The following is a 27,799-nucleotide window of genomic DNA, read 5'->3' on the forward strand; positions in this document are numbered from 1 at the left end:
TTCCTTTAATTAAACTTTATTGTTCAATTTCATCATAAAGCCAGACATCATTTTTTAAAATAGTAGTGCCAACAGATAGATCAGTCTGTGCACATACACAGACAATCCTTAGAAGCAAGTGGGAACAATTAGCAGCATGGACCTCTGCACAGTAACAGGGAGGGACGTAAGCAATTCCGTGCAGACACCTCCCCATTTAAAGTAAAACACTGGAGAGAGACTCCCTCCCCAAACAACACAGTACACCCAGCCCCTGCAAGCCCTCCTCTTACCAGTGAACCAGATTAACAGTATAAACATGGGTGTTTACAAATGGAATTGGGTGGGGGGGGGGGGCGGTCTCTAGAGTTAAACTAGATGAACTCCCCCAGCATCTCCAATAGAAGATCAAGTCAATCAACCTGCTGCAGGGGTAGAAACATTGCTTGATTATTTTAGGCTAAAATCCACCAAACTCCCACACTTTTAACCAGGTTGGTTGAGAGTTCCTTGTATTGATTCGGAGATAGGCATTATCCCCACCTACTGATGTGTAAACACACTACCCTTTAAAATTCACAATATCCTGTCGATGTATGGCACAGACAGCAGTTATGGAAAGTTTCACATACATGTTCAGGACTACAGTACAATTCTCAATGAAATGCATAAATCAGGACAAACATTTGCATCCTCCATCGCATTAACCTTAAAATAATTCACCAATTAGTGTTTAATACTGATTAAACCTCACATTTAAAAAACCTTAATGAAAAGTTTGACAAAACAGTGCTGCTCAGATAAGACAGCAATTTTAAAAAAAGTGTAAACCATAACCAAAAGCTTATATATTAATTTTGAGAATAAATAACTGGATTGAAATTGCAGCCTTTTCAGTTGCATGCTTATGTGTCATGAGCTCTTTATGCTTCTCAGTGGAGTGTGTAGGATTAAATTAGCCAAATTCAGGGCACAAGATAATTAAACTTTCAGCTACTATTGCTCTCCATGTAAACAAAAAGAGAGCACATCCCAGGTTCCCCCTCCACCTCAGTGAAAGGCAGCCCCTATAGGGAGAGTCAAGGACAGATCTGGCCTTGTAACCCACACTCCAAGGAGATAGTGGGGGCGGGGGAGCAGCGGCGAAAAAGGAGAAGATACTCTTTATGGCACATCTATGTTAAACTTGGGAGAATTGATGGTTCCTGGTTCTGATTTCACTTGTCCCTCCACCCACCCTCCTCTCAACAGCTAAAGGTTGTTTGCTTTTTCTGGACCAGAAAATGACCTTTTACCAAATCTGCAGTTCAGACAATTCCAAAGCACTGAACACCTCAACCTGATCTTCTAAGTGGAGTTTGTGCCCCCTCAGCATTAGAATATAGTCATCATTCTAACCCTTCCCAGTATAGCACTCTGCACTCACGAATCTAAATACATCCGTCTGTTCTTTTATCTACTTTCCCAAACCATCATTCACTAAAGTCACAAGTAGGTGTCTGTTGACTGTCAGGTGTCTGGCTAAATGGCCAAGCTGCCATTACCAGGATTAGGTTGATGGAGACATTAAGCCAGTGATATTATCTCCAGCCAGCAACGGGATGGCCCTCTGACAGTCAACATGAAGACACTGCACTCTGCAGCTACACCACCTACCCTTTCCAAATAAGCCTCACAGCCGAGATCCACACTGAACAAAGCTTCACCAGCCAACTGTTCTCTCATTCTCATTGCCTCACCACTGATAAATAAAACTTTTACTGATCAGAACTATTCACCAAGGCAGTAATTCAATTGTCTGCCAATAGTTATTTTCAATTTGACATTCGGGACATTTGCAGGTCACAGTAGCCGTGTCAACTGGGGAAAGGTGACTGGTGTTGCAAGGACAGAAATCAAGTGTTTCAACAGCAATAACTAAGACCACAACTTGCCATTAATCCAATTCTCTCTTGTGCTTCCTATCATACTAAGGATGGGTTTGAAGCATAGATTCCAAGAAAATCTAGGTGATAATTGTTACCGATTCAAATCCTACTGATTGAAACATCAATCTCAACTCTTCCACTCCCACATCATTGCAGTTTGCAAAACCTGTGTTTGCCCTCGTCCTCTTCAGTTATTCAGGAGGGAGAAAATATAATACTAGCCACCTTCACTGATGACCTCCACCTCCTAAGGGGCAATTAGGGATGAGCAAATGTTGGCTGGGCCAACAATGCTTACCTCCCAGAAATAAAATAGATTATCCTCACCCACAATACAACTGAAGTTGATTAACATGCAGTATATATTTTATATTGAGGTATCAGAGCTCCTCATGTTTATAGTGGAAGGTTGTTGAAGCAGTGAATTGCTTTTTGTTTACTCCAAGTCGAAGCGATGTGGTATATAGTCGCTCAAAAACCAGACTGAACCTGCCCAGCAATAAGCAACTCCTCATTGTAGCTTCTCTCTTCAATGTGGATTTCAACTGAACTCACTCGCTGTGAACTTTCACTAAATGAGACTAAGTCCTTGGCTGGTCTCAGTTGATTGGTTATTTGTCCGAGCACATTGGTGAATGTTTAACATTGGATCAAAGAAATCTGAAATCAAGATATGCACAGCCAGAGCAGGATCTTTATAGTTGCACAACTATATCAGAACCAGGCGACAAGATTAACCCCACCTTCAGCCACCACTCTTCCTTGAAATGAAAGAGAGCAGAGTAAAACAATTAGCAAAGCAGTTTGGCTCTTACCAACTCGTTTGTGAATGTAGCCAGCATCTGGTTTAATTTGTCAATCTCACAAGCCTGATGGAGAGGAGTCTAATCACTGGAAGAGTTTTACAGAGCCCAGTCCTGGAGACAATAACTGGGCAGGAGTCTAAACCAGCCTAATTATGGAGTCATCCAGGTCAGCTTGGCCACTGACACTCATTATACTTGCAAGAATGGATCATTTAGTTCAAATGCCAGACGGAGGTCAGTGCTGATGGAGCCCATATGCCAGCAGGTTAGAGTTCCAGTGGGAGCAGTATGGGGCGGGTGTGAACATTAATCTCCCAGACTCCAACTGAAAGGCCCTGGATACCTAGGGGAGGAGTTTATTTACCCCCTATATTATAATTTTAATTGAAATGGTGACTGGTCATAAGAAAACCCACCCTACAGCAGAGATTTCATTCACCATTATAATTTGTGACAGATTAGCCATGAGCACAGGCTGGAATTAAAAAGCTCTTGAACCAAGCTGTCAGTCTAAACACTATGGTGAAAGTCAAACCAGCTTCAGAGCAAACAATGACAGTTTAACCCCAGAGCGTTGCTCTCCTTTGAACCAACTGATTTGCACAGTGAACAAGATTAAATACCCTATTATTTGCATACAAAAGGAAAACAAGTGGCCCTCATTGCAAAATATTGGGGTGGTCAGCAGATACCATTCTAACCTCTTGGCCCCAGTGGGCTCTTACTGTCCCCTCATCATAAACCCATTGGCACAGCTCAGCCCTTCACCCAGTTCACTGGTGCTCGAGGGAATCCTGGGCCTAAGATGGTTGTGCAACATTTTTTGAAGCATCACGTGAACTGGGAGAAATGTGGGAGGGAGGGGTTCAACGTGCATTACTTGACATATCACTAGAAACACTCCATAGAAGGATTGATATTTTGCCTATTAGAGGGTGGGATTAATCCAACATGGGTTACAACTCCCTGCGCACAAAAGCGCTCAAAAATGTTCTGTGTGTTGAACAAACACCCGATCAGAATTCAACTTTGCAGGCAGGAAAGGTCTCCTCTTGCATGACAACAGTGCTGTTGCTCCCCAGCACCGTAATGTTTAGTGACTGCTGTTTCTCGTGGGTCTCCTGGTACCACTCATGCATGATTGGAGAGTCAAAGGTCGGGATTATGGTGACCTGCAAAAAGAAATAGGACATGATCACATGACTTAAGACAGCCAGCAAGGAACGGTCCAGAATTTCAGAGAACCCTGTGGAGTTTTCGGGGAAGGACACGAAAGTGAGGCTCAAGACCACGAAGTGCTGCCTGGGGGCGGGGGCGGGTGTTGGGGAGGATGGGCAGGTTACTTTGAGAGTCAAAACAGCTCACAGGATACTCTGCTCATTCTACGAAAAGGGAACGTGTCTGTCTGGCTTCATGGCCACTTCTAGATAGCTTAAAAAAATTCTTCCTGTTACTTAACCTCAGCCGTGTGGAAAAAGCAGAAGAAAGTCACAGTAGGAAGAAACACACCGTGCTCAAAGTGCCAAGGTGGGAGGTTACCAACAACCACAAAACCAGAATTGTTGGAAAAGTTCAGCAGGTCTGGCAGCATCTGAGGAGAGAAATCGAGTTAACATTTCGGGTTGAATGACCCTTCCTTCGAACTCTTATCAAGCTCCCTCATAAACAGAGAACATGTATTTGTATAGCACATCGTGACCTCAGAATGACCCAAAGAACCTTTACGGCCAGTGAAGTATTTTGGAAGGGTTGTCTGTGCTTAAGTAGTGAGTAAGCCACAAACAGCGACATAATGATCAGATCATCTGTCTTTTAATGATGCAGAGAAATAAACGTTGGCCACAGATCTGCAAAGACCTCTCGTTCTTCTTAAAAGCAGCCTGGGATTTTATTTTACATTTATTCTGGAAGTGGGTTTAATGCTTCATTCAATCAGAGCTACTCCCTCAACCTGCTAAAGCCAGACAGCAGCTCACCACTATCACCTTCACATGGACAATTAGGGACAGCCCAGAAATGTCAATCCTGCCTGTAACTACCCACATCCCACTGAAAATTCTTTTTTTTTTCATGACATGACTGAAGTCGAGGTGAAAAACAAACCAGTATCAATATTTCTCTCCTTTAATTCTCCATGGGGTATGGGCATTGATGGCACAAACAGTATTTGTTACTTATCCCTAGCTGCCCTTGAACTGATTGTCTCTCTCGGCCATTTTTGAGGGTAGTTATGAGTCACCCACATTACTATGGCTCTGGAGTCATGTAGGTCAGACTGGACAAGGACAGCACACTTCCTTTCCTGAGACACAGCAGTGAACTGGATGGGTTTTACAACAATGATACTGTCATCATTACTAAGACTAACTGTAGATGTCAGATCTAGTTTTGAATTTAAATCCCACCAATTGCTATGCTGGGATTGGAACCTCCTGATTACTGAGGTTCGGATTACTAGCCTAATGGCATTATCACTACACAACAACCATTACCCAATTACCATCTTCCCAAGTAAGGAGGAGATATTACGTCAGGGATAAGTGACAAAGGTTTGGTTAGAGGTAGATTCTAAGGAGATTCATGGAAAGAGAGGGGAGAGGTTGAGGGGGAAGAATTCGAGAACCTTGGGCTGATGATGGAAGAGTAAATCAGTAACACACCGACAACCAATTTAAATGAGGACAGATATCCCTGCGGGTTGCAGGGTCTGGAGGAGTGAGGTAATGGAAACAGAGGTGCTGGCAGAACTGGTGATCACTGCACAAAGGAAAACCCCCTCACCTGGATATTATCCCCCCACACAGTTTTGCCTTCCAGGAGAGCATCCAGAATGTTCCTCATTGCCCCCTCCTTCTGGGGATCATCTCCACTGATGACGTAGATTGAAGATCTCAGTCGTTTAAAAAAGTCTGCGTCGATTGTTCTAGCGCTGTGGTTGTTGGGAACGTAGGCAAGATCCACATACACAGGGGGCCCCACCGGAGGACCCTTGCTCACTGCACCTGCAATAGCAACAACTTGGACAATGAGTAGGGCCTCTCACTCCTTGAGCTGGGAGATGCCATCAACAAGAGCCCTGATCAGATCATTTAGGAAGTACCATGACCAACTATAAAATTGTGGAATAGAAACTCACTCCTGTGGACGAACCTAGATTGGTTGGTTATTTTGGGAAAATGACACTTGTACCTCTCTACTCCTGGGGTAGCCCTGAGGTGGACAGAGGCACCTTCTCACCTGCAAACAAACAAGTGCTTGAATCTCAACCACATCACTTCCAAACAAGCACCAGGTGATGGCGTGTCAACTTTCAAAACCTTATAATAAGGCAGAGTGACAGCCACCAGAGCCACAGCTAGACTCGCAGTGAGGTCGATGAGTTCATGTCAGAGAAAGTCAGACATACAGCACGGAAACAGACTCTTCAGTCCAACTTGTTCATGCTGACCAGTATCCCAAACTAATCTAGTCCCATTAGCCAGAACTTGGCCCACATCCTTCTAAACCCTTCCTATTCATAAACCCATCCAGATGCCTTTTAAATGTTGTAATTGTACCAGCCTCACCACTTCGTCTGCCAGCTCATGACACACACACACACACACACACACACACACACACAGTTACCCTCTCACCTTAAACCTATGCCCTCTAGTTCTGGACTCCTTCACCCCAGGGAAAAGACTTTGTCTCTTTATCCTAGCCATGTCCTTCATGATTTTATAAACCTCTCAGTCAATTCTCAGCCCCCGACGCTCCAGGGAAAATGGCTCCAGCCTATTCAGCCTCTCTCTATAGCTCAAACACTCCAAACCTCGCAATGTGACACTTCAGACCCAGATGGATACCCTTGAGGCAAGCAGAGATCAAAAAAAACATTGGGACTCCCAGGGCACTGACAGTAGGCAGACATTTGGCTTTTTGCGTTGGTTAAACCACTTCCATTCAACCAAAACAATCCTATTTCCCTTTATGCCCTAAATTGAGCAGAAATAGATTCTTGTTTAAACGATTATTTGAGCTAGCATTTCCGGTTTAAGATAAGCCCACAATTCTATTACCCTTTCCTTTGAAATGCTTTGTAATTTCCTTCAGGAATGGTGTGGTTCAGACCTTAAAAGATTGCCTCTTTATCCTGGACTCCCATGCCAGTAGAAAAATGCTCCTTGTCGAGTTAAACTTATCCTTTTCAGGATGCTTGGAAAATCTTCAGCAAATATTACCCCCAGTCTTTTTGAATGTGGTCTTTCTTTGTAAACTAACCCTTTAATGTTTTTACCATTGTAGTGTCTCTGCATAGCAGGTCTTCCAAAAGGAAGCTTTCAAATGAGGGGACACCCTGAACTGATGCCAACTCTGGCTATGGGCTCATCGAACTAGGAGCCTGGATAGATTAGATTAGATTCACTACAGTGTCAAAACAGGACCTTCAGCCCAACCAGTCCATGCTGACCCTCTGAAGAGTAACCCACCAGATCCATTTTCCTTTGATTAATGCACCTAACACGATGGGCAATTTTGCATGGCCAATTCACCAGACATGCACATCTGTGGTAGGAAACCAGAGCACCCGGAGGAAACTCACGCAAACATGGGAAGAACGTGCAAACTCCCCACAGACAGTTGCCCGAGGCTGGTATCGAACCCGGGACCTGGTGCTGTGAGGCAGCAGTGCTAACCACTGAGCCACCATGCCACCCTAACAACAGAGGCAGAAGCTCCAAACTTTTCTTGTGTTAACCTTTTTGCTGAAAAGAATCATATTGGCGTTTTTTGTATGAAACCATGACATTTTAGTAATCTATGACCAACTCAATCCCATGGTAATATTTTACAAGGAGTTCTTCCAAAGTACTAACTTTCTCTTTCTGTATACTTTTTTTAGATTAGATTAGATTACAGTGTGGAAACAGGCCCTTCGGCCCAACAAGTCCACACCGACCCGCCGAAGCGAAACCCACCCATACCCCTACATTTACCCCTTACCTAACACTACGGGCAATTCACCTGACCCTGCACATCTTTGGACTGTGGGAGGAAAGCGGAGCACCCGAAGGAAACCCACGCAGACACGGGGAGAACGTGCAAACTCCACACAGTCAGTCGCCTGAGGCAGGAATTGAACCCAGGTCTCAGGCGCTGTGAGGCAGCAGTGCTAACCACTGTGCCACCGTGCCGCCCCAAAGATGGAAGATGGAAGGGGCCAATCTCACCCGCTTTACGTAACTGACCTGTCACTGCACTGCGAGGCGGTTTGGAACTTGTAGTTTGAAGATTCCTTCCCTTCTTGTCCTCAGAATTTATTGACTGGTTGGAATTTGCTCGGAAAACCTTCGCCGATTGGTTGCTCTTACTGCCCGTGACCATCTTATCCACCTCTTTAGGCATCAGTTGGTGACCTTTTGGTTTGGAGAGAGTTGATTGTTTAGTGTTTTCAGTTTTCCTTGCTGTAGAGCTCAAAGCTGGCTTTGAACCTAATTTTTTCCCTTTCGCCTTTTCTCTGGCATCTTTGGTAGAGTTGTGTGTCAGTACCTCAGGGTCTACCATGCAGATACCAGGTTGGGGCGGGGGTGGGTGAGGGTCTTTCATTGGGGCAGGCAAAGGGTCACATGGTATTGAAGACACGGGTGAACGAGACCTGTCAGCGGGAATGATCTCAGAGTCTTCCTCAGAGTCAATGCCACCATCTGCAGTGATGGATGGGCAGTCCTCAGTCCCAGGCTGGGCATCAGAACCTGAAAGGGTTGGAAGGGACTCACTAGCAGAAGTTGGGGTCCTTTCATCCAGAGCTGCCTTTCGATTGGAGAGAGACTTGTGACCTCTCCTTTGGCCAACCGGCTTGGCAAATTCCTGGGAAAGGTCACTCTCGTCTGACAACTCCCGTGGGCTGGGGTTGATGAAGGAGGGCGAGAGTTCAGTCTTTGGGTGCTTAAATTCACAGGGTGATACAAGGCACAAGTCAACATCATGAGGAGAGTCAGAGGGCAAAGCCATCACATGTGGCAAACGCCCATCAATTCCATCGCCGTGAGTTAACGCACCATCGCCATCTGAGACACTGCCCAGGGCCACCTGCGGAGTCCGGAATGGATCTTGCAATGACTTCAGGGGCAGGCTCATGCTGGGAGGGTCACCCTTCGCCGAGAAGGTTTCATGTTCAGGAGAAAGACCATTGAGAGGTCCCCTCTGATTATGCTCTCTTGGAGAGGCCAGAGCTTCACTCAGGGGTGGCAGAACCTGTTCAAAGGAGACTGACAGAGACTCATCAACTTCTGTGGAATGAGGAGAGCCAACCTCAGCTGGCAACGACGGGGTGGTCAGGGTCGGCGAGACATCAGGGACTACTTCCTTGAATGGACTTAAGGTCAGGAAGCCAGTATGTCTGTCCAGTGGAGCACTGGTGTTTTCAAAAGGTGGTCTTGCATTTGACTGGGGTCCACCATCTAAAGGCTTATTAAAAGCATTGTTCAACTGGGTCTCCTCACCGAGAAGGCTGGAAACTCTCTCAATTAAACCATTTTCACCCCTGGGAATGATCTCATCAATGGGTGATTGATGGAATGGAGTGTGGCCAGCACTGGCCAGACCGGATCCTGGAGGAGAGACCATCTCCAGGGTCTTCTCCTCAGAGCTTGCACACTGGTCCTCCAGAGTCTCCTGGTTGTTGACTGACATCTGCCCTTTAATTTCCTCTAGTGGCCCAAGTTCAGTTGGTGTTAGATCAAAGTTAACACTACGATCACTCCGTGGGGTTTTAGCAAGTGGTGACAGGGCTGCCATATTCCTACTAGGGCTCAACTTTTCATCAAAATACCTGAATTTATCAGGACTTTCCATCTCAAAACCATCTTCATTTTCAGTATCACAGATCAGACCATTAATATGATTAATTCTAATCATACCTTGATCAGATTCAGCCTCTGCTTCACCTCTGGCTTCCTGTTTCTCTTCTGTACTCTTGCCTCCCTTGTGTGGCTCCAACTCCAAGATGACTGGGTCCTCATTTTCAGGGATGGTAACATCGACAAGCTGGCCATCATCCTGGGGAGAAGACTCCAGCTCACTTTCATTCTCCATTGTAGTGAAGCCCTCATCAGGTGAGGTTTCATCTGGGATGACCACCTCCCCCCCATAACCCGCTGACCCAGTCGCTGCACCTTGTGCCTGTACCTCCTGCTCAGCTTGTTGGAGATGTTCAAAATCAGCTGTCATGTCTTCAGGAGTGGACATCTTGGAAGCAGCTGGCTGAGGGCCCTTCTCAGTGAGGGACACACTGCCTGCAGTCTGTTTGCAATCTGCAGTTTCCTTACTCTGAAGCTTTGGTTTGGTTTTGACAGATCCTTTCCCAGAAGTAACTAGATCTTTTTTGATCTCTTTGCTCGGCATGTTGCTTTTTGCTGAAGGCCTTCTGCTCTCAGAAGAAACAGAGGACACTTTAGTGGGGACCTTAGCTCCTGTCCTTTCATCCTTTTTAGGTTCGATCTTTTTAACTTGTTTTGGCACCTCTTTTCTCACCTGTTTCTTTTCCTCTGCATCCTTTCTCTCTTCCCTTTTAGAGACTTTCACATCCTTATTCTCTTCCAGTTTCACTGGCTTTGCCTCTTTCTTTTGCAGTTTTTCCTTGGATGGTTTCAGCTGGGTGTTGGTTTTCAGTTTGTCCCCACCTTGTTCTCTAGCCTTCAGCTCCGCTGACATATTGGGGTGAGATCCTTTCATTCCCTCACTTAGTGTTGCTGTGTCAGCTTTCGTTTTCCCAGACTTGTCCTTCCTCTCCACCCGGGATTTGGCTGACCCCAGCCGCGACCCGGCCTCTGGGTCCCGGCCTCCCCTGCCACTCGACCCCTTGCTGAGGCTGTGGAGACTCTCCCGACTTTCTGTCCGTTTGGGCTTCGGGCCTTTGTCCTTCTGCAAAGTCTCCAGCTCGCTCTGAGTGGCCAGGGGTTGCTTCAGGAAATCCAAGTGCTTCACCTTCTCCAGTCCCTCCAGGATCTTGTTCTGAGGAGTGCAACCAGGAAACAACACCCGGATTATCTTTTCCACCCGACTTGCTGGGTGCCAGACAATGAGGGCACAGACGGACACCAGGCACTGAAGTGGAACATTCCCTCCTTTTGGCCAACCATTGCCTGCCCACTGTTGCATCAAGTTGCTCAGGTCCTTACTCCCTTCAACTGGATTCAGGACGTACATCTCCAGTCGTCCAACTCCCATCTTTTGAAAGAGAATTAGAGGTTCTAAAGAATTGCCACCAGTTCTACAGAGTGGCACCGGGTTAATATGTAACTGATCCAAATACTGAAGCATCACACTAACCTCATCAACACTTCGCCTCACATTACTTCTCTCAATATGTTGTAACTTCTTGGGCGCATTGAGAAACATGACTCCAATCTCAGGAGAAATAAGATGTTTCGTCCAGTCATTGTTCATTTCAGAGCCTAGCGACTGATCGTCATCCAGTTCTGCCAGTTTCCTGTGCAGTAGACTGTTGATGCCAGGCAGATTGTCGGTCCCAATGTGAGTTAGCAGGACAGAGTCAATCCTGTCGAGGTGACGAACCAGTTTCCAGAATGAAGATTTCTGATCCGATCCTCCGTCCACCAGAATATTGAAGCCATTGACTGCAAAGAATGCGGAGTCCCCTCGGCCTCCTGGAAAGATATAGCAGCAGGGTTTAGAGAGCTTCAGGAAGCCCACAGTGACTGGGGGCTCCAGCAGGTCAAAGGGGGAAGATGCCTCCATCGTCTCTGAAAGGTACTCCAGGAATTCCTGCAGGCCTTCCATCTCTGACAGCGCGACTGGAGGGTTCAGCCTGATTTTGATGAACTCCTGGAGACTGTGGTTTTCCAGGCTCGACTTCTTCCATTCTCCCAAGTCTGGGCAGGCCAGAGTAAGGCTGGCCTTGTCAGCAGGAGGCGTGAAGCTCAACAGCTCTCCAATCTAAGAGGAAAGCAAAATGCCATCACATTAATACACCACCTTATTCTTGCTTCCACAAACTTCAGCTTATCCAAAAACCCTGCCAGCTCGCAGAAACCTCCGTTAACCCATCACCTGATTGCAGACAAATTTCAAATTTCTGTTCCTCAATTTACACTGTCCCCATCAACACCCCAAGAACAGAAATAGAATGAGTTTAGATACAGCAAAACTCTATTCTTTTAGACTGAAATTAAAGCTTTTTTTTTAAAAAAAATTTGAATGGAAAACTCTTTCTACACTGTCACAATTGAACACTGTCCCAGGGAGCGCGGGGTTAGATGCAGAAGAAATCTCTCTCTACTCAAACAGTAAACAGAAAGTGAACTTCCCCCATGACTGTCCTATCAAACACCCCAGTGTTAGGTTCTTTTCCCGAGGTTTCACACACGAGGTGCAATTCGCACACAACTTCTGCAAGCAGTTAAAGTTTATTAAAACTTGTACAGGCTAGGTGACACCCCCCCTCCCCCTCACAGGCATGAGAGGTTGAGTCAAAGTGAGGCCCTGAACAAATAAAACACATTCCCTTTATGCAGGTCAGTTGGCCATGCCTCTGATGTTCTGGCCACTCCCCCACAGTCACATGCCATTCAAGACAACCCCCAGTCACATGTGACCCCAGGTGCAATGGTAGGATGAGATCATCCTTACAGATAACATAAAGACTAATGCCCTAATCCTGGGGAATCATTATGCAGATGATTTCCTCACTCCATGATTCCCCAAAACTATACAGGTGCTGCATACCTAGCTTCAAGGGATGGCCAGAAAGTATTTCTGAATGGAAGAGTTTGACTGATAGCTTAACTTGACAATAGGAGTAATAGCAAATGACTGTCTAAATGAAGTGCAAATTACAATGGATGGTCACGCCCACCCAAAGACAGTGCAGTTTAACCCTTTAATATTACATTAATATCCAGAGAGATATTACACCAGGACAGGTGCAGCATGAGGTTATAGTCTATAGCTGGACATGGCTAGGGAGATCAGAAACCCACACAAACCAAGATGCAATTCAGTTTTGAAACCAGATGATTTCTAGACAGTGAAGCAGGAACAGTTAAGTGAAAAAGGAGACCCAGCACTGCCAGAGACAACCTCCTTGTCTGTGAAGATCTGGATAAAATCCTGGAGTGTGAATGATCCTTTCTGTAAAAGTAGTTCACCAGATTCTTCCAGACATGGCCCAGCCAACACCAGGAGCTTGTGTCGTGATGGTGCAGCGATCAGAGTCCGTACCTAGAATGGAAACAGCAACAGAGTCAGACACAGATCAGAGAAGCCGATCTTGTTAAAGTTTAGAAAAAGATGCTGGATTATTGCAGCCTCCTGACCTCAGCTGCTGCACTGCACGGAGTTTAAAACAGACTATTGGGGTGGGACCAAACTACCCCAGTGTCAACTGGCACCACAGGTACCACTTTAATGGCATCCACTAATAAAGACTGAAAGACTTAAATTACAGGTTATTGATCTTACAATTCCTTCAACTAAATTAACACACAGGACTTTCAGGGACTGAAATGCTTTGAGATGGGCCCCAAACACTCTGAAAGTGTGTTGTTTTGGCAGACCAGGGTGGGGGATTTAAAACTGTAGAAGCAAACATGGGTGGAGAAGGCTCGACTGAAGAAAATGCATTTGGTGACAGGACTGATGGGAAAGGAAGAGAACAAAGAACCTGTGATAACTGCAACATTTATGAACCAAGTAGTCTCAAGTTAAACCTTTATAGCTCAAGGACACCCTTTGTGCGAGAGATGATGCAAGTAACTGCATGAAGGTCATGTGCTAGATGTTGTTTTTATTCTTCTTTTCTGGATTAGCAGTTTATAAACTCTAACAAAAAAATCTTTTGATTGGTTCTTTAGTGCTCAAAGCAAAAAAAGTTAGCTATATCTTTTTAAACTGGAGAAAGTTATGGGCCCTAGTTAAAAAGAACACAAGCCTTTATTACAACCAGAGAAGATAAAAAGAAAACAGGAAAACAGTTTAGTCTTTCTTACTTGGCATTAGCAAGAACATCTTCCAACATTTCTGGGAGTTGATTGTAAAGTTGGTCCTGAGTGTAAAAGCTGGAAAATTTGCTGCCAATTCAGCATTGCAAGATCCCACAAATAACAAAGTAAAATGATCAGATAAACTGTTACAGGGACATGGGTTCAAATAAATATTGTCCATTACACAGGGGAGAACTCCCTGGCTTTGACATCAAAACAGCACCTCAGGACCTCAATCTAAACCTGATCAGAAAGGTGGAACCTTGGACTGTGTAGCACTCCCTCACTACCGCACTGGAGGGTCAGCCGAGATAAAGGCTATGAGCACACACACCACCTGACTCAGACCACAGAGCTAGCCACTCAGCCACAGCTGATCAATCTAGAGACATTGAAAATTCAATAAAATGAACCTTATCCCTAAAATGGACTATTACCAGCACCTGCCAACAGTACCCACTGGCCACAGATTGCATCACGCCCATTAGGGGAGGGGGGTGCAGCCAGAGCAAGGCTTCACCACCATGAGTTGGCCTATTCAACTGAGGCAGGCACAAAGCACAGCATTTAGCTGAGCAGAGAACAAGGGCAAAGCCTGGGATAGTGAGAAAAGAGGAGGGAGCAGTGGGGGGTTTTAATCAAAAGGTTTCAAAGTTAAAGAGAAACATTTGATGTCTCACCTCAGCACACAGAGACTCAACGGAAGGGTTTATCAGCACCAATGTTTCCAATGCCTCACCACAGTGATGGAGAATCTTTTGGTCTAAGACAGAAATAACAAGGACAAATTGAATAAAAGACCAATCCCACCGATTCCAGACTGCACTTCCGCAGACCAGATTGGTCTGTCACTGTATAACACTGGGGGTCAGTACTGGTGGATGGATATATCCTTGTAGAACACAACTGTAAGGTTAATCACAGTCAGAATGTATTTCAGGAACTGCATTAAGAGTGAGACACTGAGTTAAGTGGGAAGCTCTGAACAATTGATCTGGCAAAGTAAGCCTCCTAGCTCATGTGACCTGCCCAGATTCTCTCAGAAGTCACTGACCAGAATGAGTGACAGCATTAACTGTGTGGCCCAGCCCACTCTCAAATGTTCTCTGGTTGGAACGTGAACCCCTCAGTGCTCTCTATCTACTCGGGCAAGCTGAGGAGAACACTCAGAAAAGCTTCCATTTATCCAGAACCTTCAGGTCATCTGTCAGCACAAACATCACGGGCTAACTGATCCACCTGAATGAGGAACAGATTACCAAGTCACACAAGGATAGCACTTCCTTCCTCATGCGCAACTTGGCAGAGTCTCCGATCTACCCCTCTGCACTCAGTTAGTCATGGTCAGTGTGCATGAAACAGCAAAAGTAAACTATTAAAATATTGGACAAGCCGCTCTGACAAAATACAAACTGCATTTATATAGCAGCATTAACGTAATGCACAGATGAAACAGAGGACTCTCATTATGACATTCAGGATCCTTAGGGGGTTTGACAGGGTCAATGCCGTGAGAATGTTTCCCTTCGTGTGAGAGTCTAGGATCAAATGGCACAGTCTCAGAATAAAAGGGTCACCAAGTTAATTTGCAATAGTGAGGAATATCTTCTCTCAGAGTGGTGTCTTTGCAACTCCTTGCTCCAGACAGAATTGGGGCAGAGACCTGTGTACATTTAAGATGGAGGTAGGTCAAGTCCTGATTTGTCAGGGAATCAAGTGTTACAGGGAAATCTTTGGAAAGTGGACGTGGGAAATATCAGATTAGCCACAACCCTGTTGAGTTACAGAGTAAGGTCAAGGGACCGAATGGCTTATTCCCGTTACTATTTCTTATGGTCTTACGTTTCATTGAAACATTATCAATCAGCCTGTTGAATAGCAGGCAAAGGGTTTAGGAAAGAAATTTGGATCTCAGCACCAAAACAGCTGAAGGCATAGCCAATGTGATGAAACTCAACATGCAAAATGCCAGAGTTGGAAAGGCAGAGACTTCAAAAGGCTCATGGTTAGGAGGAGAGATAGTGACAAATATCAGTGATCAATATCCAACTCAAAAATAAAAACAAAAAGACTCCCCAGCCAGAGATGCAGTGAGAGAAGCAATATCTTTTCACTTGTGCCCTGGGTTCACCCTGACCTGAAATACTGACCAGTGTCTGGCTGTGGTCAGGATCCAACAGAAAGATGATGGACCCCACAGCACACAACTGTCCTTAAAAATAAAAGACTTCACAGGACAAATTGTGTGGATAAGCCAAAAAAAAAAAGCACTTGTTTACTACTGCAAGTGTTCGATGGGAGACACTGTAGAGAGAGCTTTACTCTGCATCTAACCCATGCTATCCCTGCTCTGGGACTGTTTAATTGTATCAAAATCAGAATGTAAATACACATCAAGCAGCTACATCTCAAATCTGACCAACAATCACAGGCAGGGAAAATAAAGTTCAAAATCACACACCACCAGATTATAGTCCAACAGGTTTATTTGGAAGCACTAGCTTTCGGAGCGACGCTCCTTTATTACAACCTGATGAAGGAGCATCACTCCGAAAGCTAGTGCTTCCAAATAAACCTGTTGGACTATAACCTGGTGGTGTGTGATTTTTAAATTTTGTTCATACCAGTCCAACAGCAGCTCCTCCACATCATGAAAAATAAATGAATCTTGGTAGAGCTCAAAACACCTCTGGAGAATGGGTCATTTAACCGAGGGAGAGTCCTTAATCTCGACAGTAACAGATGTTGAGCAGAGGTACGTGCAAACTCCAGGCACCCAGCTCCTTCAACTTAAGTGGAACCAAATCTCACTATTTCCCAACTCAGCCTGGCTGGTTTACACCAGAGCTCATGTCTCACACATGTTCATCCATCCTTCATCCGCTGTTGCTCCATATTCCAGTTAATTGCTGCATGCTATTCGCCTGAAGCATACTGTGGCAACAAATGTCACATTCTCACCCTTTGCCTGGATTCCATTCAGGATCCACTTGGTTATATCATGGCTAGGACCTCCAGCTCTGCTCTGTCCATAACAATGATATCTCAGAGTGGGCCTGTCAGTTCAGAGATCCTTCCCCTTAGACAAGTGGTCACATCAACAGCCCCGACATACATCATCCCTCTAGAGAGCAATGAAATGGAATCACAGACCAGCACAACTTCATACCCAGACCATTAGTGTGGGCAAAATAGAGGGGAACAGGTTTGGAAATATGACAGCATAGCAAGATCCCACAAACTGCTACGCAATAGCCTTGAGAGAGTCTCTGTCTTTAATGGTCTTGAGCCTTGTGTAGAGCCCCCCTGCTCTGCCTGACAATGCTGGTCACAGGATCTTGTGCAACAAACTGAAGTCAGACAAAACCTTCATCATAACCAATTATCTAAAAGAGGAGCTATCCAACAGTGTAACACTTGCTCAGTACAGGCACTGGGAGTGAGAGTAGAGTAAAGCACAGGTCAGGCAACACCTGATGAGCAGGAGAATCAATGTTTTGGGTATAGCCCTTCATCAAGAATGAGGCTTGTGGGCCAGAAGGCTGAGTGATAAATCAGAGGGGACTGGGACTGGGAGGTTGGGGGGGTGGGGTGGCAGAAATGAGGAAACTGGTGAAATCCACATTAATCCTATGTGGTGGCAGGGTTCCAAGGCAGAAGATGAAGCAGTCTTCCTCCAGGCATCGTGTGGTTAAGGTTTCCCCTCTCCCACCTTATCCCAGTCCCAAGCCTCCAACTTGGCACCACCCTCTTGACCTGTCTATCGTCTTTCCCATCTATCCGCTCCAACCCTCTCTCCAACCTATCACCTTCATCTACCTATCACATTCCCAGCTACCTTCCCACCAGCCTACCCCTAGCCCATTTATTGGTCAGCTCCCCACGGCTCACAAGCCTCATTCCTGATGAAGGATTTATGCCCGTAACGTCAATTCTCCTGATCCTCGGATGCTGCCTGACCTGCTGCGCTTTTCCAGCACTAGACTCTCGACTCCGATCTTCAGCATCTGCAGTCCTCACTTTCTCCCACTGCGAGAAAGAGTCCGGATTTCACTCAGCAGTCTCTGGTGTAGCACTCAGACCAATAACCTTCTGATTCAGAGACAAACAAACATTCCCACAAGTCTCAATGTCGAAGGTGACTGGAATTGGGTGCTCACCAATTAAAATAATATCAACAAGGAGAGAGCAGGGGCTCTGACTGTGGTTGATGTCAAAACAAAAACACTCTGGTTGCATTTATATAGTATCTTTAACTCAATTTTAAGAAGTCTCAAAGCTCTTAACAGGAGTGAGAGAAATTCAACACTGAGCCAGTCACACTGGGAGGCAACAAATCAGTGAACGAAGCTTGGTCTTAAAGCAGCAGGGGAGGGGAGGGGGAAATTTAATAAGAGAGAGTTCCAGAACATTGGTCCAACAGCAAAGATGAGCTAACAGTGCGATCAAAACCTCGATGCTACAAGGTCACAATTAGAGAAGTTGAAAAATGTCCTAGATCATAGAGAGATTGTAGATTGTAAAACAACCAAAGACAGGCCCAACTCATGCAAATTTACTAAACGAGCAAACAGTAAATCAACAATAGGTGGGAGAGGGTCCAACTGAGGGGGAGACCACCCACTTGTCTGGGTTATTCAAACCCAGTAAAATAAAATCTATTCAGCCAGTTTTCAGACACCAATCAACTTTACCCCTTCTCCAGGCCACCCTCACTGGGCTGCAGATCCTCTGACAAGTTTACAGTGATCCAACACTGGCTCCAGCCGAAAACAGTACCAAATGAGAACAGCAAACCCTTCAGCACACCACACAAGACAAATCGAGTTTGTAAAGGAATGCTGATCCCACTGGGAAACCCGATTTCCTGGATTTGCAAACACTAAGCCCTTAAGAGGCACCAGGTTGAAGGGAATGGACTTGTATGCGGATGGAATAAAGCTGTAGTGATTGGATTGAGGTCAGCCAGATGGATCCCATTGAATACAATTTCCCTGATTGCATCAGGTTAACAACTCCAATCAGGGAGTCCTGGCTGACAAACTGGAGTGTCTATTCAGTCAGAGCTGGCTCAGTGTTGTGTACGTGCACATATAAATAAAGGGTGACTTGGTTGATAGGATACCAGCCTTCATTTCCAAGCCTCTAGACCCAATGTCAGTAAACAGCCACACACTGAAGGGAAGTAGGAAAGTCCCCTTCCCACAATCCAGTTTCACGGAGGGAGGTGGTAGGAGGGGGCTGGGGCTCACATTCTGGAATCAAGCACAGGCCCTTCCTGAGCAATGAGGGGACAAAGTTGGTACAGCGTCGAGATTCTCATCCCACCATACTGGCCCATATTGAGACTCCACAGAGTCATAGAGATGTACAGCATGGAAACAGATCAGGAAAGATCAGAGGATCATCCCACCAGGGGAACCAACCTGGCAGCAACCAGACAGTTTAACTAATGCAGAAAAGAAAACCAAACAGAAACATATGGTGCAAACTGCAGGCTCTGTCAGATTGCAACTGAGATCAGAAAGTGTTCTACGATTCACCACAAATCGATGTATTTTTCTATTAAAAGTCTTTACAATAGCATTATGTTTCAGTACAGCTCGATTCCCTCACCACTCCCCAACCAGGTCATGACAATGTCACTGTATGGGATAACACTCACCAGCTCTCAATCAGCTGCTGCGCCGTGGTATTTGATACAGCAGCAACTGAAAGTGAACAATCTTCACATGATGCCTTCCAAATGAGAAAGCAGAGAGCAAAACAGAGCTCCAAGTGATCGTGCAGTACAACACAATCCTGATTTTTCTTAGAAACGTACACTTCCATGGGTTGTGGAGGTATTTATTGCCCAATTGCCCAGGAGATGGTGGAGGTGCATTATTTTCTTGAATCACTGCAGTCATTGGGGGTGTATTACAATGCTGTCAGGGAGGGAATTCCAGGATTTTGACCTAGTGACATTGAAGGAATGGTGATATTTGGGGGAGGAAACATGCGGGTAACCAATGCACACCATCTCAAATGCCAAATAAATCTAAGGCCACAATGGTTAAATTTGGCAAAAAAAAAGTCCTGTCAACTCCAAATACCCTGCAAAGGTAAAATATCTCAAACATTGGAAACAGATTAAGAAATTATTTCAGGCAGATGGGCAAGGTAATTTCTGTTAAAAAGGATGTTGCCACCACCTACCACACAATTGAACAATGCCATGCACAAATCTCAGTGTTGGTATGATATCAGGTATGCAGACTGCACATCCTCAAAATGTGCATGAAAAAAAAACGCATTGCTCTGGTCATTTGTACCTGGATGGGGACACGCCACCCCTGAATACTCTGTCAATGGCTAGATGAGATTGGGCAACACTTGAACTATCCCAAATGCACCTACAGCCTTAACACCTAACAATGATCAGCCGAACTTGCAATGTGCTGCAGTGACAATTGCTAGAAGCTGCACATCTTTAGGGGGCAGGGCATTCACTGCAATGAAAGGATTTTGATCAAACATTGCACTCTTTAAAACTTTGAAAATTAAATTACCTGTTACAGGAAAGATATTATTAAATTGGAGAAGGTTCAGAAAATATTTACCATGTTGCCGCCAGACATAGAGAGTCTGAATTACAAACAAAGGCTGGAACTTTTTTTTTCCACTGGAGTGTTAGACATTGAGGGGTGACCTTATATAGATTTAGAAAATCATGAGGGGCATAGATAAGTTGAATACCAAGGGCCAATTCCGCAAGGAGAGGAGGGGGAGTTCAAAAGTAGGGGAATTTTTTTTTTAAGAAAAGGTGAGGAGAAAGATTTATCACACAGAATGGCAGCTTTTTAAAAGTAGCAAGAGTGGTTTTGTTAGGAAGTGGTTGATGCAGGTACAGTTTCAACATTTGAGACACATTTGGATAATTACATGAATAGGAAAGGTTTGGAAGGATATGGGACAGGACCAGGCAAGCAGGACTAGTTTAGTTTGGGGACATGGTCAGCAGGGAACTATAGACCAGTGAGCCTGACGTCGGTGGTGGGAGGGAATCCTGAGGGACAGGATGTACACGTATTTGGGAAGGCAAGGACTGATTAGGGATAGTCAGCATGGCTTTGTGAGTGGGAAATCATGTCTCACAAACTTGATTGAGTTTTTTTGAAGTAGTAACAAAGAAGATTGNTTTACGTAAATGATTTGGATGTGAGCACAAGAGGTACAGTTAGTAAGTTTGCAGATGACACCAAAATTGGAGGTGTCATGAATTGGAGGCAAAGAATGTTACCTCAGATTACAACAGGATCTGGACCAGATGGGCCAATGGGCTGAGAAGTGGCAGATGGAGTTTAATTCAGATAAATGTGAGGTGCTGCATTTTGCAAAAGAAAATCTTAGCAGGACTTATACACAATGGTAAGGTCCTAGGGAGTGTTGCTGAACAAAGAGACCTTGGAGTGCAGGTTCATAGCTCCTAGAAAATGGAATCACAGGTAGATAGAATCGTGAAGGCGGCATTTGGTATGCTTTCCTTTATTGGTCAGAGTATCGAGTATAGGAGTTGGGAGATCATGCTGCGGCTGTACAGGATATTGGTTAGGCCATTTTTGGAATATTACATGCAATTCTGGTCTCCTTCCTATTGGAAAGATGTTGTGAAACTTGAAAGGGTTCAGAAAAGATTTACAAGGACGTTGCCAGGGTTGGAGGATTTGAGCTATAGGGAGAGGCTGAACAGGCTGTTTTCCCTGGAGCATCGGAGGTTGAGGGGTGACCTTATAGAGGTTTACAAAATCACAACGGGCATAGATAGGATAGGTAGACAAAGTATTTTGCCTGGGGTTGAGGCATCCAGAAATAGAGGGCATAGGTTTAGGGTGAGAGGAGAAAGATATAAAAGAGGTCAAAAGGGCAACTTTTTCCATACAGAAGGTGGTATGTGTATGGAATGAGCTGCCAGAGGAAGTGGTGGAGGCTGGTACAATTGCAACATTTAAGAGGCACCTGGATGGGTATATGAATAGAAAGGGTTGAGGGATATGGGTCGGGTGCTGGCAGGTGGGACTAGATTGGGTTGGCATATCTGGTCGGCATGGACGGGTTGGACCGAAGGGTCTGTTTCTATGCTGTATCTCTCTATGACTGATTGGACCAAAGGCTGTTTCCAGGCTGTAAGACTGTATGACCTGGATACAGGGGAAGCCAGTAGATCTCTGCTGCTTTCACAATGGCAATAGATCAGCCAATATCTGTTTGTCCTTCTGTCCTGGAGTAAAAATTGAGGTGATTGTTTGATATTTGGTATTCTTGCCTTTATCCTGATGAGCACAGTGAAGCTTCAGTAAAAAAACACGTCACAGCATGGTGGCTTAGTGGTTAGCACTGCTGCCTCACAGCACCAGGGTCCCAGGTTCAATTCCAGCCTCGGGTAACTGTGTGTGGAGTTTGCACATTCTCCTAGCGTCTGCATGGGTTTCCTCCGGGTGCTCCGGTTTCCTCCCACAGTCCAAAAATGTGCAAGTCAGGTGAATTGACCACGCTAAATTGCCCGTAGTGTTAGGTGCATTAGTCAGAGGGGAAATGGGTCTGGCTGGGTTACTCTTCGGAGGGTCGGTGCGGACTGGTTAGGCTGAAGGACCTGCTTCCACACTGTAGGGAGTCTAATCTATTGTGATGGCAAGTGTGGCAGCTGCTTTTGTTTTGCTGTTTAAGCAATAAATATTCAACAGCTCAATGAGCAAGCTCCCCAAATCATCTGCTGGTGTTAGTGTAAATCAACACTTCACTGGGGAGTATATTTAGTCCCATTGTCCCAGCAGCTGCTTTCCTTGATGCTGGGTCACATTTAATTGACTGTAACAATCTCTCTCCCTTTAAAGTATTTCTCAGCATGTTGAGATCACCCCTAGGTGATGGGGTGCTGTTGTCCTGGGGTTCTGCAGTTCAATTGGAGGAGGCACTTTCACTGCTAATGCAGAGGGAGTTTGAGGACTCTGACCACATTAGAATAAGGAACCAGGATTGATGAAGGTTGTGGCTCAGGAGGATGCTTTCGAAGGAGCCTTAGCAAACTGCTGCCTGTATGGGGGGTGCTGGAAGGAACAGAGGGAGTGGAGTCAATGATTAAAATGGTGGAGGATGGGGTGGATATCAACTGAAATCTCATGTCTTGGATAATGTCAAATTTCCTGAGTTGTATTGGAGCTGCACCCATCCAGACAAATAGGAAGCATTCCATTACAGACCTGACCTGCGCCTTGCAGATGGTGGACAGGTTTTGGGAAGTCAGGAAGGGAGTTAATTGCTGCAGGATTCCCAACTTGTTCTGTATTGGTATGACTGGCCAAGATCAGTTTCTGGGCCATGGAAACCCTCTGGATATTGATAGTGTGGGATTCAGTGATGATAATGTCATTGAATATCAAGGAGAGGTGCTAGGGTGGATTAAAGCATGATTGACTCACATGCACTTCAATGATTGATGCACTGAAACAAACAGTTTATTCAAAATATCTTTTACTGCTAAATTTGGTCTAACTATCAGCCATGATTTTTTACGTAGGGTATATATTTAACATCTTTAACTGTTTACAAGGCACTAACTTTTCCAAAACCTCCTGGTGTCTATAAAATGCCAAAGAGCAATGTGCAGTTGTTGGTCCAGCCCTCACATGGGTCCCTTCGCTCTGAGAGACTGGTTTGGTAATCAAGCAGAGAGGGGGCTGGGCCAGAAACCAGACAAAAACACATGGATACAGATGGCAGAGATTCCAACACAAATGCTCCCCACACCTGCCTCCAACAGTCAGGCAGCATTTAACACAAATTCCTCTGAACTCAAGGCCAAGGGAAAAAAAAAATCTTAGAAACTAGAGAGAGGAGGAACAATCCAAAATGGATTGTAATCCAGGCAAATACTAACCGAGTCCAGCTGCACACAAACTCTACCACTCTGCCCACACTCATCAACAAAAGCACAGAGTAGACTCAATTTTTATAGGATAGGAGGAGGCCATTCTCTCCATTATGCCTGTACTGGTTCTATTACCTCGTGCCAATTTCCTCCCCCAACATTCCTGAAGAAGGGCTTATGCCTGAAACGTCAATTCTCCTCCTCCTTGGATGCTGCCTTACCTGCTGCACTTTCCCAGCAACACATTTTTCGGCTTTGTTTAAAGAATCCCTACAATGTGGAAACAGGCCATTCGGCCCAGAAAATCTACACTGACCCTCCAAAGAGCAACCACCCAGACCCATTCGCCTAACCTATTACTCTACACATACCTGTGACTAATGCACATCCCTGAACACTATGGGAATTTAGCACGGCCAATTCATCTAACCTACCCAGAGTCATAGAGTCAGAGATGTACAGCATGGAAACAGACCCTTTGGTCCAACCCGTCCATGCCGACCAGATATCCCAACCCAATTTAGTCCCACCTGCCAGCACCCGACCCATATCCCTCCAAACCCTTCCTATTCATATACCCATCCAAATGCCTCTTAAATGTTGCAATTGTACCAGCCTCCACCACTTCCTCTGGCAGCTCATTCCATACACGTACCACCCTCTGTGTGGAAAAAGTTGCCCCTTAGGTCTCTTTTATATCTTTCCCCTCTCACCCTAAACCTATGCCCTCTAGTTCTGGACATCTTTGGATTGTAGGAGGAAACTGGAGTACCCGGAGGAAACCCACGCAGACACGGGGAGAATGTCTGTGTGGAATTTACACAGTTGCCAGAGGCTGGAATTGAACCCGGGTCCCTGGCGCTGTGAGGCAGCAGTGCTAACCACTGAGCTACCAATACCCTTCTTGAATGCTTCAGTTGAACCTACGTCCATCACATTCCCAGACAGCACATTCTGTGCACAACCAGGGAGATAAAGAAAATGGAGCTCAGATTAGAAGGTCCAGGGGCTGGAGCCAACCCCTCAAGAAGATCACAGCTGACCCTGCAAATCAACACCCCCGCATTTCCTCACCTCAATGCCCCAAGGGTTCACAAACCTATTTGTAGAAATCTTTATACCTCCCTCATGAAGGAGATGAGTTCAGTGAGCTGTGATTAAAACACTGTAATAATTCCTGTTCGTGACACAACACATGCTCCAAAACATGGCACTGAGAAAGTGCTGTACTGTCAAAGGAACCAGCTTACAGATGAAGTCATTAAACAGAGGCCCAGCCCAGAGCCACTAGTAGAGAAAAAGAATCTCATGCATTCAGACGGTGGAATAAAAACATTGCCAGAGGAAACCAACACCCCCACCCCCCAACAACAAAACACCCAGTGTTCGAAATTTAGAGAAAATCCATGCAACCAAGAATTGGAAAGAACCTTCGAACAGAATTGGGAAAAACCTAGTTGATAGGTTTGCACACATCACATAACCACAGCAACAAAAACATTCAAGTTTTACCTTTTGCTTCTGTGGGAAATGTCGCAGAATGTCGGGACACAAAGAGCTTGAGCTGCTCATCCAGGCTGTAGGCAGAAGCATCGATGTCCCAGGAGAGGATCCCTGGAGAGAAAAAAAAAGACACCAGCAATGAGGGTGTGGCAGTTCTGCATGCTCAATATAGAAAAACCTCAAAGCTAATGGACAGAGAGCTGAAAGTAATGAGAAAGCTCAGGCACTGTCAGCCTTTAGTGCCGGAGAGGTTGGGCTTCAGGGATGAGGAAGTACTGCTTCTGTTGATCAAACCCCATCCAGCACAAACTTATGTCACCACTTCAGCTGACTTACTTGGGCAAGACTCATCATAGCCTCCAGACTCATAGGATCACTTCCTCCCCTCAGCATTCTGACAACATCCCATTTGCCTGCATTCGAACTCCAGTTAAAAACAAACCAACATCCCATGTGCCTTGGATTATTTCCAGCCTGCCTCCAGTTTGTTGGTGCACCTGCACAGTTCAATCCCAATGCTGCTGCACAGCCTCAGCAGCATGAGCAATTCACAATTGGCTCACCTCTATTTCACATTTCAAACACCCTCTATTGCATTTTGCCCACTTCGGATTCCTAATGATAGAACTGACTGACCTGACACATGAACTGTTCAGTCCTGAAATGTTAACTTGTAAGATTCTATCGGCACAAATGCAGAACGATGCCTACAATTCCACAAATTCACTGGGCACTGATTTCAGTTACAAGTGGAGTATCTGCTGCCATCACTGAGGAAATGCCATGACTGATCTGCACCAAATACACACTCATAGGGATTCTATGAAAATTCTATAGTGTGGAAGCAGGCCATTCAGCCCATCGAGCCCACAATGACCCTCCTAACAGCATCCCACCCAGGCTCACCCCTCTACTATACCCCTGTAACCTTGCATTTCCCATAGCTAACCCACCTAGCCTGCACATCTCTGGACACAATGGACAATTTAGCAAGGCCAATCCACCCTAACCTGCAAATGCTTGGACTGTGGGAGTAAACCCATGCAGACACAGAGAGAGAACATACAAATTCCACATAGTCACCTGAGGCTGGAATCAAACCAAGGTCCCTGATGGGATGAGGCAGTGGTGCTAACCACAGACACAGTGCTGCCCTGATGTCAGAGATCAATTGACTAAAAAGTAAACGGGAAAAATTGTGTTTTCTTCTGCAGGGGTTCCAAGGAAAGAGTGACAGCAGGATTGGGGGGGGGGAGGGGGGAAGGGAGGAAAGAGTTGTTGTAAACAAGATTGAGTTTGATAAGAACAATTTGCTGGACAAACTGTGCAGGTCTGACATTTGTTCAGAGAAAGCAGCTAACGTTGAGTTTAGTGACTCTTCAGAACTGTTTTGAATGTTAACTGCTTTCTCTGCACAGGTGCTGCTAGACCTGCTGAGTTTCTCCAGCAATTTCGGTTTTGTCAGATTTCTACCATCCGCGGTTCTTTGTTTTACTTTAGAGCAGGTCTGTAGCCCCAAGGACAGTAATTACAGTAGGAGCAGGAAATGGAGACCAGATACAGACGAGGTAGAAGGTGAAACTGACGCTTTGTATTGGCCACATAAGGAAATGGAGACATTGAGTGGGTTTCTTTGTAGGCTGATACATTGTATCGGTCACATACGGAAATGGATACATTGTACCCGCCCGACTCGAAATCCAACATAAAACTGACACATTGTATCCGAGCTCTCGGATATTAAACAGGCCCCGACCAGGGTTTATAACAAAACTGCTGGAGAATAGAGTTAAGGTATCGAGTTCGGTGACTCATCAGCAGCGGGGTTGATCACACAGAAATCCGGATGGAGATGGTAATCTCTCCCCGGCCTTCCATTTTTTTTGTGTGGGACTGGGATATATCCCGCTAACCCCGCGCAAGGAGGCGTTCCTGTGGGAATGCATCCAAAGATTCAAACTCGTGTTACAAACCGCCTGGGGGACGCAGAGAGAGATTAATATATCCCTACCCCACACCCCGAAAAAAAAAATAACCTCACACCACCCTTTGTTCTGTTGGGGTTTTGATTTTAAACGATGACAGAGGCTGGCGGATTGTTAAAGCGGTGCCTGAGAACTACCGTACCACAGCTCCTCTCCCCCAGACACTGGCCCCGGTATCCACTGGGATCCGACACCGAGCCGCTGCCTTTTACACTCCACACCAACAGCCCCCTTCAAAAAAGGGGCACCATTTACCCTGGTTAGAGGCAGAGTCCCGAGCGATCCCTCCACCCCGCCCAAAGTGCGGTCCCGGGGTATTTAGACGCCCATTGCCCCAATTCCCCAGGGAAAGGGGTTCCACGTTAAAGCACATCCGGACCACCACCGGGAGCGGGTACCCCAGGGAGGGGAGTGAACATCTACACTCTCCCCAGGGGTGGGGGCTGACCGGCTGCGATACCACACGAGCCGGTGCTGGCGATGAGGGTGGTCCCCCTGCCCCCCCCGGGGCCCCGACTCTGGCTCTCTCACCTCGCCGAATCTGCGCGATCACATCCGGCAGCAGCAACAGCTCGGGCCTCCCGGCCTCTCCGAGTACCACCAGGGCCGAGGCTTTGCACTGCCCGCTCCCGGAGGCCGCTAACAACACCGCCGCCGCCATCCCCACTCCCGGAGGCGCCACCGCCCCTTCCCCCGCCGTCAGTAA

The 27,799-nt window shown here is 45.9% G+C and overlaps 1 protein-coding gene across 2 annotated transcripts; it reads right to left on the bottom strand.

Moving 5' to 3' along the window:
* Positions 1-27,799, bottom strand: map1sa (microtubule-associated protein 1Sa). 2 transcript variants are annotated; one of them, XM_043721535.1, is made up of 8 exons: positions 27,625-27,799; positions 25,118-25,219; positions 14,379-14,461; positions 12,797-12,937; positions 9,616-11,653; positions 7,945-8,112; positions 5,495-5,715; positions 1-3,885 (listed from the first exon to the last, which is right to left on the bottom strand). In XM_043721535.1, the coding sequence occupies exons 1-8, from the start codon at positions 27,752-27,754 to the stop codon at positions 3,730-3,732; spliced, it is 3,039 nt and encodes a 1,012-aa protein (XP_043577470.1). In that variant the 5' UTR covers positions 27,755-27,799; the 3' UTR covers positions 1-3,729. The 2 variants fall into 2 exon arrangements, with proteins under 2 accessions (XP_043577470.1, XP_043577469.1); XM_043721534.1 differs by having other exon boundaries at positions 7,945-11,653; positions 27,625-27,794.

The sequence above is a fragment of the Chiloscyllium plagiosum genome, chromosome 31 (genome assembly GCF_004010195.1).
Source record: "Chiloscyllium plagiosum isolate BGI_BamShark_2017 chromosome 31, ASM401019v2, whole genome shotgun sequence".
NCBI classification, from domain to species: Eukaryota; Metazoa; Chordata; class Chondrichthyes; order Orectolobiformes; family Hemiscylliidae; genus Chiloscyllium; species Chiloscyllium plagiosum.